The 13991-nt window shown below is 40.2% G+C and overlaps 1 protein-coding gene across 7 annotated transcripts in view; it reads right to left on the bottom strand.

The window, feature by feature from the left end:
* Positions 1 to 2892: 2892 nt before the first annotated feature.
* Positions 2893 to 13991, bottom strand: part of cep192 (centrosomal protein 192) — a 97304-nt gene continuing 86205 nt past the window's right edge. For 4 of the 7 annotated variants that reach the window (XM_039806969.1, XM_039806965.1, XM_039806966.1 and 1 more), the window contains 3 exons: positions 5832 to 5890; positions 5478 to 5517; positions 2893 to 4342 (listed from right to left, as the gene is read on the bottom strand). In XM_039806969.1, coding sequence (XP_039662903.1) covers positions 4223 to 4342; positions 5478 to 5517; positions 5832 to 5890 — 219 coding nt within the window. In that variant the 3' untranslated portion in view covers positions 2893 to 4222. The remainder of the gene's footprint in view (positions 4343 to 5477; positions 5518 to 5831; positions 5891 to 13991) is intronic. The other 3 variants (XM_039806968.1, XM_039806971.1, XM_039806970.1) reach the window with 2 other exon arrangements.

The raw sequence follows: 13991 nt of genomic DNA, 5'->3' as shown, positions 1-13991 counted from the left end.
CTAAATTGCTAAATAGTCTGCTTGCTTAAAGTCTGTGATGTTGTCTTGCTAGAACTAGATCAAAAACTGCACTACAGTGGTTTCCAGTCTGGGAAGCAAAGTGCAGCTCACCTGCCTATCGTACAGCACATGTAGCCGCTCTGCTGAAGCTTCGGCGACATCTGCAGGTTCAGTTCCATATAGCAGCCGATTGGGCGACAGTTTCTTAAATCACAGGTCAGGATCAACCGCATCCCCAGTTAAGAACATTTTAAATAGGTGGTTCTCTTCTCATTTGTTCAAAGGCACGAGTAAAATTTATTTTTTATTTCATATAGTGCCTTTCAAACCTAGGTACAAGATGCTTCACAGGTGCACAGAAAATACAATATAATAAGAAAATACAGTACCATAAAATACAAGAATTTCAGAGAGATGCCAGAGAGAAATCAAACAAAATATAGAGCATAAAACAATGAGTAAAAATAATAATAAAAAAAGTTAGTCTATATAATTGTGATATTCAGAGGAGGATATTGTTCCAGTATTGGAGCTACAACAGTAAAAGCATGATCTCCCTTTGTCTAGCCTGGAGCGTGGAACTTTGGTTGTCAGATCTGATGAGTTGTGGTGCAGAATAAAAATTTGAAAAGTTTGAAATGTAAAGCAGAGCCAGACCACATAAGAATTTAATGTAATTAATAGAACCTTAAATTGAATTAATGTATTAGTTTAACGTTGGATGAACTTCATTAAAGACAGTACAGGTGCAATGTCATTCTCACATCTTTAAAGGGGTGATAGAATGATTATATAGGGTATTTCACACTGTTCCTTATGGTCTCCTAATGGGGTATGTAACATTGGTTGGGCTGAAAATGGCCTGGTTGATATTTTACTGGCCCTTATGCATCCCTGTGTTTTGGCCTTATTTGTAACAAGAGCTTTTCTTCCAAATATGGTATGGTCATGAATATTTAGATGAGACTCTGGGCGCCGATTGGTGAGCGACTGCTATTGGCTACCAGACATTAGAGACGCGCGCTGATTGGTTGAGCGAATCCCCAATACACATACATTAGAGAAGCGGCAGAATCTCATATTCCAGACACTGCAATGTTTCATTACCAAATTCACTTCTGAGACTTTTTTAAGCGAGAAATCAACTATATAAAGCTGAAATATGGGCCGTTTACAAAGATTTATGGCTAATTGCAAATTTGGTAAGACGTGTCGGACTTTAGGAGCTCCACACAGTCCGACAGAAAGCGGCAGCCTGCTGGGCTCCATACCCAGCGCAAAGTCACCCTTTGTGGATACTGCATTACGGGGCTCCGCGGCCAGGCCGGCATAACTAATATATTTACGGTTTGAATTTCGTCACCCACTTATATAACATCATTCCCCAAAAAAAAAAACAAATGTCTTATAAAGCTAACCGTTGTGTCCGATTTGATTTTAAGGCATTTTTATGAAGCTTATAAAAGCGTCTTTGTAGAACGCCAGCTGCTTGCTATATGTCCCATTCATTACAATGGGGAAATACGGAGCTAGCTAGCTACACTTTGCCATAACTAAATTATATTTACAGTTTGAATTTCGTCATGCCACTTATACAACATCATTCCCCAATGTCTTATAAAGCTAACCGTGTGTCCGATTTGATTTTAAGGCATTTTTATGAACGCAAAGGCGTCTTTGTAAGGTGAGAGCAGCTGCTTGCTATATGTCCAATTCATTACAATGGGGAAATATCGCAGCTGCTCACTTTCGCATAACTAAAGTATATTTACAGTTTGAATTTCGTCCACGGCATGAATATTACAGGTTCCTCAAGGTCTTACAAAGCTTAGCTAACACTTGTCCGATTTCGGATTTCAATTGAATGTATTTTTGTGAATGTCAGAGTTAGGAGGAGGCTAGCTAGCTCTCATTGATGGACTCCATCTCACCGCGGCTCTATCAATGAGACTCACGGACAAGAGGCTTTTATTTCCCCGATTGTTTAAATAACTCAACACACATACCCATTATAAGATTAACCGGAACCTGCGGGCTGCGGTAAAAGATTGCCGGCGTAACAAGCTCGCTGACACCGCGGTCAGGGCGGCGATGTAGCAACCCAGGCAGCACCAACACCGGCACTAAACTCCGACACACAGTCGGAGAAAATTTGCAAATAGCCATCCATTTTCGTAAAGCGGCCCATATTTGAGCTTTATATGGTTGATTTCTCGCATAAAAAAGTTTCAGAAGTGAATTTTGTAATGGAATAGCAGAGATCTGCGTGACCTAGCTAGATTCAGAAGACTACCTGATCTCAGGTCAGTTGTGTAGCCTATGTAAATGTTGGGGCGTGACCGTTCTCTTAATACACCCATGGGCTGACAAAGGTTCCGGTTTTTGGGAGGTTGACGTCAACTTCCAGCTTTGTTGGGATTCGCCCGTTTTCAGCGGCAGTTTCAAAATATGAGATTTTCATAGTAAAGGGGTGTCAATGGGATTTTGAGCTTCTATGTATGTCCTATTTACCCACCGAACGGTCGTTATTCAACTATGACAGGGTAAAATCGGTTTTGCATTCTATCACCCCTTTAATATTGCCAGCAACTATACGCTGTATGGTATCATGGATGCTATTAAAACTGTATTTAATCCCTTTTTAGCTTTTATTTACAGTTTGCAATGTTTGTCTAAATGTTTACTTGGTGCTTATGTTTTTATTGTCCTCTGTACACAGGACACTGATGATAAAGCCAAACAGTACAAACCACCAGAGAGCAGTCAGAGCTAGACAGGTAAACAGGAAGGAAAATAAACAGAAAGCTACCTGTCAACCACATTTCTTTTATAAATCTTTTCCCCCACCCTTCTGACAGTAATACGATTTAAAAAAAATTAAGACAGCCAAGCTATTTATCACAAAACTTTATTCAAAATGTGTACATACAATATATTACATTATATACTACTTGAAGCATGTGCAAATCAGAAATTTAAAATATGTCAGGGTAGTTGTCAGGGTATGTTGAGAGCAGCCTGTGACAATATACTGCCTTCATATTAAAACTAAAAAGGAAAATAATGCTCAACTCTAGTGTTTTTCATTTCCAAAGGGTGCAACAATGTGTGGTACTGGTTAACACCACATCCTTCTGTCAACATACATTTCCCAACACCATTCCAGTTCCAAAATCATTAATGGATGTAAATCCAATAGCCCCAAGCAATTTTGCTCATTTGCCCAAGAGCCAAGAGGAAATGGGGAGGTCATTTTCTGTAACTGGAACAGTGATTAACACAGTTTTGCCATGGTAACCATACTAAGCAGGCCTGGCAAGCTGCCATACTAAACCCCCACCAGAGGTAAACTCTTTTAGCATGTAATAACAATCATTAACCATCCTGGTTGCTGTGAGCTGCAATGATCATGACTAAATTAAGTACATCTGGGCTCTTTGGAACAAGTCTTGGAGGCTGCTGGGAAGTAAACACTGACAAGGTGCACTGTGAGGGTGGGCTCTGCATAATGGGGAGCCATTTCCATAGAAACCACACCAGTACAGAAGATTAGGAACATGTTATGAAATGTAGACAAGACATTAAATAACAATTAAGTTTATGGGATTTTTAAAAAACTGAATCCTAAATCTCCTGAAGTCTTATTACAATCAAGAATGCTCATGCCTGTTTTTCAGATTTTTGCTATGGAACATGGCTAAAAAACAAACATGGTTTGGCTTTTCCAAAAAAAAAAAAAAAAAAAAAAAAAAAAAAAAGAGACCAAGGCATTCCTGTGTGACCAACTCAAAGAAAAGTAATCCCAAATGGTGCTGTCTGGCAGGGGCCATGGCAACAACAATGCTGCCTTGTGACATGACTCATGGATAAGGCAAATACCAGATCCAGAGTGAAGTGACAAAAACCATTAGCTCTGTGAAACAAAATCATTCAGCTCCAGGAACAAACAGGCACTCATTGGCCAGCTGAGGACACCTGTGCCACATCCAGAGGCACACAGAGCTGCGTTGGCAGGAGAGTCTCAGTCATCTCCAGTTACATATTGCCAAATATGATGATGAGGAAGGATTGCTTTTATTTGAACCCAGTTTGCGGTTTTGTCTTTTCCTCTCTGTTACTCTCATCTGTCCCATGATCAAAATAGTACAGGAAAGAGCATCCACCCAAAGCCAGCCAGCCAGCCTAAGGAGGTGGCGTAGGATGGTAGATTCAAGGCAATGCATCACCAGTCAGCTGAATAACAAGACTTCCACTTGTTTCTGACTGGATGAGCAGTAAGCCAGCGTGTCTGCCTGCAGTACTGGGCTTGAACTGGACGGGTAGCTTCAGATAGTGCTGGGATCTAATGGGTAGAAAAGAGGAACAGCAATTAATAGACAATTATTTTTATTTGAAATAATGACCATGAATACGTAACACTTGCACCAGCACAAATATACATGCATTTTCACAAAGCTACTATCACGTACTTAGGATTGCACTTTATGAATCATGATTATACTAGACTATGAAAAAAATAACCTGAATAACTGTATTCAAAAAGGAAAATGTTCAACTCTAATCCATGCGCACACAAAAGATTACAGCATAATAAAAGAGACAATAAGTGAGAAGCAGGGGTACATTATGGTCAGTGTGGTCGTGGTGGAAATCAGAGTACATAACGAGAGCCACAACATGCTAGGGTCACCACAAGGCTACCACGAATCCACACACAGCCGTGCTCCCAACACTCCTACTGTAGGGCTGGGTCAGGTTCAGGTTGTGGCAACACATGGCAACATTGGAGATAAAGGTCATGACCATAGAAATAGAATGAGAGTAGAATGGACATTCCCATTTAAATCAACATAGCAAGATGGTCCAGAGCGGAAGACATGTTTACCGTGTACCGTTGCCATTGCAAAGAACTGTAAACTTCCACATAATCTTCTGTGCAACACGACTTGGACCAAGTTGCAGACTCATTGAGGTGAGGTTTTTGACAAACAAGCAGTTGAATAGTACAAAACATGGAAAGGCATTTTTCGTGCATTATGTCTGTTGCCTTTGCTGCTAAAGAGGAATTGAGGATCAAATTATATTCATTAAATGAAAAAAAAACAGTTCTTAAACTAGTGAGCGTGACACACTTTACAGCCCCACTGATGTGTGTTGTCACCATAAATACAATCGCCATTTTTTTCTTGAACTAGTCAAAAGACCACAGCAGACAGTTCATTCAGTAACTCTCATTCTCTCTCTCATTCCATTTCAATGGTCATGACATCAATGGTATGTCTGACAATGCTATATTTTTGTTGAGGAAGTAAATAAAGTTAAATATGTACCACTCTTCCTATTTCAACAATACAAAACGCATGTTGTGCCCATTCTGAACACAGCACACAGCACAGCACAGCAGGTACCTGTGGCAAGACAAGCCCTCCCAAAGGCCTTAGTTAGGAAAAACATCAGTACTCTAAAGGCGTGTGTACCGTATATAGTAACATCATCCTCCACGTCCCAATGCAGGACCTCCCACAGTGAGCAGTCGCAATGGGAAAATAACATTACATAGACTAAGTTACATCACAGAGCATGTCTTGAGTTGTATTTACTATTCCTGACTTAACATTAATACCTAGCTACTTCATTTGTTCCAAAAGAAAACCATTTCTAATAGTAGAACACAGAAACCCTAAAATCAAAGTGCAGTAACAAGTAAAAACAGAGGTAGGCACTGATTATAAAGATGGTTTATAAACCTGTGATTCCCAATGTGTCATTCAGCCACTATCAAAAGTGCAGTATTGAGAGTTTATGGGAGGGATAATGACCATTGGACTCACCTGAGGGAATATTTGGAGTGCTTGATGTGGTAGGGCTCCATAGGGTTTACAAATTTCAGCTGCAAGTCAATTAGAGAAGCCACACATCCAATATCAAATCCATGCAAAGCACAATGACAATTGTTAGAGGTTATTACATTCATCATTCAGTACACATAAATCAAGACAGTCATGCAATATGGAATAACAGTATACACAATGTGAGCTAGTATCAGCACTGCTACTTAAAAGGGTAATTTCGCAATTCTTTTTTTTAACCTGGACCCTATTTTCCTGTGTCTAAGAGGGTTTTCACATGTGCCTAATTTAGTTTGGGTGAATGGTACTAGATCATTTTCCTTCTTGGTGCGATTCGTATGGGCAGGTGGGAATGCAGCAATCATACTCTGATGCGCACCAAAAGTGGACCAAACAAGCATATAGTCTCTGTGACAATGTCGGATTATTTAAATGAAATGAGCTGGTTTGACCATGGACATGCAAGAAATACGCACTAGTCCAGAACACAAAACCTTCCTCATGCATTTACTTTCTTGCTTTTGAAATTGGTGAAATATTGAGTGAGAACGCTGTGACATAATTAATGTGTTCTCTAGCACCACATGGACAGAGGAAGTTTTACAACATTTGCATTATTTAATTTCTAATGCCACACACTCCACCCAGGAAATAATGTCTAACTCATGCACGCAGTGTCCTATGGTTAAGCCGCAGATATACTCTTGTGGGCCTCCATAGTTGGCGTGCGCGCACTACGAGCATGCACGGAGACGTTTATGCTCAAGTCATTGTTCGTTGCAGTATTCTCCGAAACACCAGAGGGCGAACAAACAAAAATAATTTGCGAATAACAAGAAGTAGTAGAGAGGAAGAGAGCGGAAGTAAAGGAAAGCAGGCTGCCTGGCAACAGTACTAAACACATCCAGGATAAACACAAACGTACCTCCAAACTTTACATTTATCTGTATGTTATTTGGATTCCCAAACATGTAAAATTAGATGAGAGCTTGAAAGTAAATAAGTATTGGTTTATATAATGTCTTTCATTTCCGTTAAGCGGCATTAGTGAGGATTTTGAAGCATTTACTTTATATCCGGAGATACTACCAAACAGGCCGATTAGATCTAACAGTGCTGTACGAGCTATGGAACCACTTTAAAACACATATGGATGTGTGTAAAGTGGTTGTTAAAAGTATGAACAGAAGTGGTGATAGAAGTGCACCTTGGGGGCAACCTCTTGTAATATTGAAAGGCTCAGACACCACTTCATTTGTCAGTACCCCAGCTATAGGGTTGAGATGTAATAGTTTGATCCAGTAGTATTCATTCAGTAGTAAGTGCTTTCAAAACCAAATCGAGCTATAATGTCAAAGAGATAAATCCTCTCAACCCTATCGAAGGCCTTCTCCACGTCAAGTAAGAGAAGAGCTGTGTCTTTTTCTTCTTTTTGGCAGTACAGTACATGGAGAACGCGCCTTACATTATGAAAGCTTTGCCTTCCCATTACAGATCCAATTTGGTCATGCCTCACAATACTTGGAAACACACCCTCTAGCCTTTTCGGCAACATTTTACTGAGGATTTCTGTATTAGCGTTTATAAAACTTATAGCTCTGATATTCTCACATTTAATGTTAGCATTGAGGCTGAAAGGTAGCCATTGTTGTAGGATTCTAAATACATCTCATAAAGCAGAGTTGCCAATTAATCTTTAAAGTATTTATATAAGTCAATTGGGAGGCCATCTGGCCCTGCTGCTTTCCCAACCTTCATTGCACCTATAACTTCTAACATTTGTAGATATTTTCTTAAAAAAAAAAAAATGTAAAAGCTGAATTAATTTCCAGCAGGTCAACAGTAGTATTTCTATTTACATCCTCAAAATGTATTGCCCTTACGGTTTCCTGGTGTTTAATCTGCCATGCAAGAAGTCTACCCAGCTTTTCTCCCTGATCATCAAAAATGTATCTTGAGCCTCAATAAGTTCGCAGCAGCCTTATAGTATGTTTTCTCATTATATTGAGTTCTAAGAAGTTTGTAGATTTAATTTAGTCTGTAAAGTGTCTCGAGATAACTTATGTTATGATTTGATACTATAAATAAAATTGAATTGCAAGCTTTTGTTTCAAGCATTTTGATTTCAGATTCCAGATCTCTAATTATTTCCTGTGCTTCTTTTCCTGCTTGTCTATCTTATAATCTGACCTCTAATAAATACATTAAAGGGTTTCCATCTAATTGTGGCCATTTAAGTTTCTCCACAACTTTTTGCAGCGTGTCAATCTTGTCCTCCGCCATGAATATGCGTTGTTCAGCCTCAGCAATGCGGCCAATGCATTCTCTAATGTAGGTTTGAACCAGGGGCGTAGGCAGAAATAGTATTTTGGGCGGGCCAGTACAAAAGTGGGTGGGCCATTTTCTAAAAGATGAAGTAGCAAAAAGGACTAACTGAAAAAAACAGCAACGATTTTACCTTCCAACATACTGCATTACAACGACAATAACAGTACTGTCTACAACATGCTCTACCAACAAAGCTCCGTCTAAAAAGTTTGTACACAACAATATAGACAAAAACCTGTAGATTGTAACATATTCAGGCTAAAATATATTTGCACCGGCAGCAACAGCAGCATTGGCTCTGCACAGCACTGTTATAAAATTAACCCTTTTATTGCACAAAGTGGCAACTAAACATGAACCCACACAGCAGAGAAGGCATTTACATACTGCAGGACATAGAATAGCCTACATCAGACAGAAATCACACATGTAACAATGCAACAGCATTGTTGCTTCAGGACTATGGTCAGATCATGAGCAGCAAATGGCTACCAGCAGTAAAAGAAAATCAAAGAATGAAAACTTCCAGCCAAGCATTGTTTAGCTAAATTATGAAAGATATAATGAAAAGTGGCCAGCCAGGTGCCAAATCTTAGACAGTGTATTAAGTCCACGGCAGTGACAGGATCAAAGAAAACTCAAAACTAGGTCACTCACAGAGAAGTTATCTTCTTATTTAATGTGGGCAAAACACAAACGCGTTTCAGCTAGAAGCCATCATCAGTATTCACCATTTCTTACTAAAATAGGAAGGTTACTAGGTTACTTAATTAATAACACAAGAAGCGTGAAAGACGTTTGACATAATGTTACCTGTGTGAGGGCCTCCTCTCTGGCTGATGGGCCGTCAGCTCCGCTGGGGAAATGTCTGCACATACTGCAGAAAAGCTCGTCCTTATTTACACTGGATTCCATCCAAGAAAACTGTCCATACCACTTTAAAGAGAAGCCATTGTTGTCGCGGTAATGCTTTTAACAGTGCATTGCTTAACACATCTGTGGTAGCTAGCTACGTTGTCTAAACAGCCAGCTAGCTAACGTTAGCTGCTGAAGGCAGCCCGGAGAGTCTGCCTGTTGTTACCATAGCAACCAACTACGTTCCGAAGGCGTTTGATCTAATTGTTTGGTTTAAACAGTTTTGTTTTAATCAGAAGAAAATACACATTAAACACACACAACTAGGTAGTCCTGTTATTTCTCTTTTTGCATACATTTGAATATTTTTCATAACAAAACGTATTTTGATCAAACTTGGCTGGACGGGCCAGTGAGTAAAGTAGGCATTACTGCCTACGCCCCTGGTTTTAACATTATTAATTGCTGTCAGCACACCATCCATCTCCATCTTGTTTAAATGACTGTATATCCTTCATGATGTCCATTGTGGAGGGGTTGTCCATGATTTCAGGGTTGTCGGTACCTGACTCTGCAACGTGTGTACCTCTTTCTTCGTCCGAATTCAGTCCTGCCGGCTCATTCTATTCATTAGCGAGTACTCAGCTGTTTTATATTTGTCCTTGGTTACTTTTCTTAGCATATTAACTTGTATTACAACTATTGTTTCAGGTTGTGATGTTTTTACTCCAATTGGGATTATTTAAAAAGGTGCAACAGTGTTTCCTCTATGTTGATTGGCAAGTGGCGGTCTATCAAAAGCTGTCTCTCAGCAGTGATTGTTAGAGAGTCGCAGAATAGCGCGGACACGCGTGCCACTCACAGAAAAGGGAGAAAGAAAAAAAGAGACAGGCTATCCGGAGGACCCGGTTGAGATGGCATGTGTGCATCCTTGAGAACTGTAAGTCGTATAGCCTAACTTATATTGTCATTCATTTAAGCCTGTATTAGTCTATAGTGGTTGCACATTTTTAGTTTCACCTTCACCTGCTAGCTAAATTGCACGTGGCTGTTGATTCAATACAACGCCCTTGATATCATATCATGGCATAGTAGGCTAAACCGTGATTATTTCATACATTCATGTCCCGAAACATATTGGGGGAAATTCATTCAACATAATTCCAGCCAAATAACAATTAAAAGTAGGCTATGTTATTTGAACATTTATTACCTAACCTAACTGGCACTGCCTCCGTTTTGGGGTCTGCTGCGGTGCGCAGCGCAGGTCGGACCGTGCACCGCTGCCCTTTTTTTCCTCCATAAACTCCGCTCTCAGCTCCTCTGCCAGTTGCTGCATGAACTTCCTCCGGGACATTTTAAAGCTGGTGCACTCCTTGGAGAGGATGTGTGTAATGATTCCAGCCAGTTGTAGCATGTATAAAGTTATATGAACACATAGACAGCTACAGGCCATCTAGGCTACGTGTAGGCTACGGCGCCTTTCACAGAGCGAGCGCCCAGTGCTTTTCTTCTGATTCAGAACCGAGTCCATCCACGCCATAGCCTGCGTTACCGACTCTGGCTTTGCCTTCGGCCCATCTGTGATGCCCACTAGAGTCCAGATTGGGACGAATTTTTCTGTCCAACCCGGCCCGAGCCCGACAGAGTCGTGACCGAATCCGGCCCGAGCACGACAGGCATTAAGAAATTTGTGTCCGAGCCCGAAACAGTTAAAATCTCATTTTTTTCCTCATACTAATGACACATGTAGGCTACATTTTTTTGTGTGGAAAGCCCTTTTTTATTAAGCAACTGTAGGAAGGCATTCGGAAATGTCAACAGATGAGCACATCAGTGCACACGGGGCAACAAGCGCACGTTAATAAGCTGTTAAAATGTTCAATGGGTTAACCTCTCCTGATCGCTTCGTTTCCGACCATGACCAGAAAACCAGGGGAGACTCGTTACCTCCAGGGCCGATGTCATAACATGAATATCCACTAACTCTGCTCCAGTTGCATCTACAACACATCTGCTTCCTCTATCTCTCTTCTGCCCACTTAGGCTACCACCTTAATGCCCTTAATGTAGGGTGACCAGATTTCCCGGAGCTAAAACTGGGACACTTTGCACGTGACCGTAGTGCTCGTGCATGCACACGCTTTTTAACATGAATATGTGGCAGCCCAGGTCAGACATATACACAGACCGTAACTCATCTAATAAGTGTTTTTTCCTGTAAAATTAACAAAATTGCAGCAATAGCCTTTTTCAGTTTAGTGTGAGATTTATGTTGAGATTTTTTCTAAAAAAGATTCTTTGAAGTGTTATTTATTCCAATAACACCAAAAGAATTAAAATGATTTATTGAAAATTTTGAGCACAACCACTTCATTTCCTGCATTCTGGTGAAATTTTATGCACATATTTCTACCTTTTTCTGAATCAATGTATACTGTAACCTGCAAATATCTGTAGCCTAGGCATCATTTAGTCCTCCCTCCTGTTTGGCGTCTTTTGGTGAGGAAGTAACCTCCTTAAATGTGCATATGACAATTATTCACCTCAATGATACATTAATTCATTTTAATTTATAATAGACCCCTGGACTGTAATATTTCAGATGTGTTTGAGCAAGATTTCTGCTCATGTCCAAAACTTTGTGCACATTCAAAGTACAGTATATCTGTGTTCTCTGTGATTTGGAGGAGACGATGAGTCGTGACATTTTGAGAAAAATAAAGTTAGGTTAGTAGGCTATTACAAGAATAAAGTCACTATATTTCAGAAACTAATCTATTACTGCACCATAGTCTGCTGTGCATTACGTGATTGCTCTGCTGATACGGTAGATCTCAGACCTTCTGACAGACACAGAGCACCGTTTGGGTCTCTGAATGAGAAATAGTTTAGCTAGAGAAGTAACTGAACGCTGCTCTACATCGGAGGTGGAAAACGGAAACTACAGAAATACACTGGGCACAAACGCAACACATCTACCGCAGCATGCCCACAGCTGAGCGCGTCCATAAACCTGAAGCTGCGCTGTATTTTACAGAGAGTGGACACAAGCAGGTCTGCTTCAGAGCTCAGTGTGTCTGAGTCTGAACCGTAGACTGGAAAAGTCACGTCACAGGAAGTTCAAACTAAAGCAAAGGAAACTAGCACCTTGGTATAACTCCCAAACTCGCAAATTAAAACAAATCTCGCGAAAAAAAAACCTTGAAAGTAAGTGGCGCTCCACCAAAGTGGAGGAATCCCGTTTGGATTGGCAAGAAAGTCTCAAAACCTATAGGAAGGCCCTAAGAAAAGCCAGATCAGACTATTACTCTTCACTAATAGAAGAAAATAAGAACAACCCAAGGTTTCTTTTCAGCACTGTAGCCAGGCTGACAGATAGCCACAGCTCTACTGAGCCATCTATTCCTTTAGCACCGAGTAGTGATGACTTCATGAGCTTCTTTAATGATAAAATTATAACAATTAGAGATAAAATTCATCACCTTTTGCCCTCAACTTCTAACAGTTCACCTTTAAATGCAGGACTGCTAGAAAGAACGACTAGTCCCGACATATACTTAGACTGCTTTTATCTTATAGACCTCCAACAATTAATGTTAAAGATATCCTCAGCTAAGCCATCTACCTGTCTCTTAGACCCCATCCCAACGAGACTACTCAAAGAAGCGTTACCCGTGGTAAACACTTCATTACTAGATATGATCAATATGTCCTTATTAACAGGTTATGTACCGCAGTCATTTAAAATAGCTGTGATAAAAACTCTTCTGAAAAAAACCACCCTCGATCCTGAGGTCTTAGCAAACTATAGACCTATATCTAACCTTCCCTTTCTATCCAAGATCCTTGAGAAGGTGGTTGCTAATCAGTTATGTGATTTTCTACATAGCAATAGTTTATTTGATGATTTTCAATCAGGATTTAGAAAGAATCATAGCACAGAGACGGCACTGTTGAAAATTACTAACGACCTTCTAACTGCTGCAGACAAAGGACTTGCCTCCATCCTTGTTTTACTAGATCTTAGTGCTGCATTTGACACTATTGACCATACCATCCTGTTACAGAGACTGGAACACTTAGTTGGCATTAAAGGAATCGCACTAAGCTGGTTTAAGTCCTACTTCTCTGAGCGATCCCAATTTGTTAACATTAACGATAAACCCTCCAAGCACGCTAAAGTTAGCCATGGCGTTCCTCAAGGCTCAGTGCTTGGACCAATTCTATTTTCCTTATATATGCTTCCTCTAGGTAATATTATTATTAGGAAACACTCAATTAACTTTCACTGTTACGCAGACGATACCCAATTACATCTGTCAATTAAGCCAGACGAAAGTGGTCAGTTAGCTAAACTTCAAGCGTGTATTAAAGATATAAAATACTGGATGACCCACAATTTCCTGATGTTAAACTCAGACAAAACTGAAGTTATTGTGATGGGACCAACGCACCCCCGAACTTCATTATCTAAAGATATAGCTACTCTGGATGGTATTGCCCTGCCCTCCAGCACTACTGTCAGAAATTTAGGACTTATTTTTGATCAGGATATATCCTTCAACGCCCACTTAAAACAAACCTCAAGAACAGCCTTTTTCCATCTTCGTAACATTGCCAAAATTAGGAATATCATGTCTCAAAACGATGCTGAAAAACTAGTCCATGCATTCGTTACTTCTAGACTAGACTACTGCAATTCCTTATTATCAGGTTGCTCAAATAAGTCCCTTAAGACTCTCCAGCTGATCCAGAATGCTGCAGCACGTGTTCTGACGAGAACAAAGAGAAGAGATCATATTTCTCCTGTATTGGCTTCTCTGCACTGGCTTCCTGTGAAATCTAGGATCGAATTTAAAATCCTCCTCCTGACTTACAAAGCTCTAAATGGTCAAGCACCATCATACCTAGAAGAGCTCTTAGTACCTTATTGTCCTAGTAGAGCACTACGCTCCC

This window comes from Perca fluviatilis, chromosome 7, assembly GCF_010015445.1.
Source record: "Perca fluviatilis chromosome 7, GENO_Pfluv_1.0, whole genome shotgun sequence".
In the NCBI taxonomy this organism is placed as follows: domain Eukaryota; kingdom Metazoa; phylum Chordata; class Actinopteri; order Perciformes; family Percidae; genus Perca; species Perca fluviatilis.
Note: the sequence above shows the minus strand (reverse complement) of the source record. Positions and strands in the feature narration are given on the sequence as shown.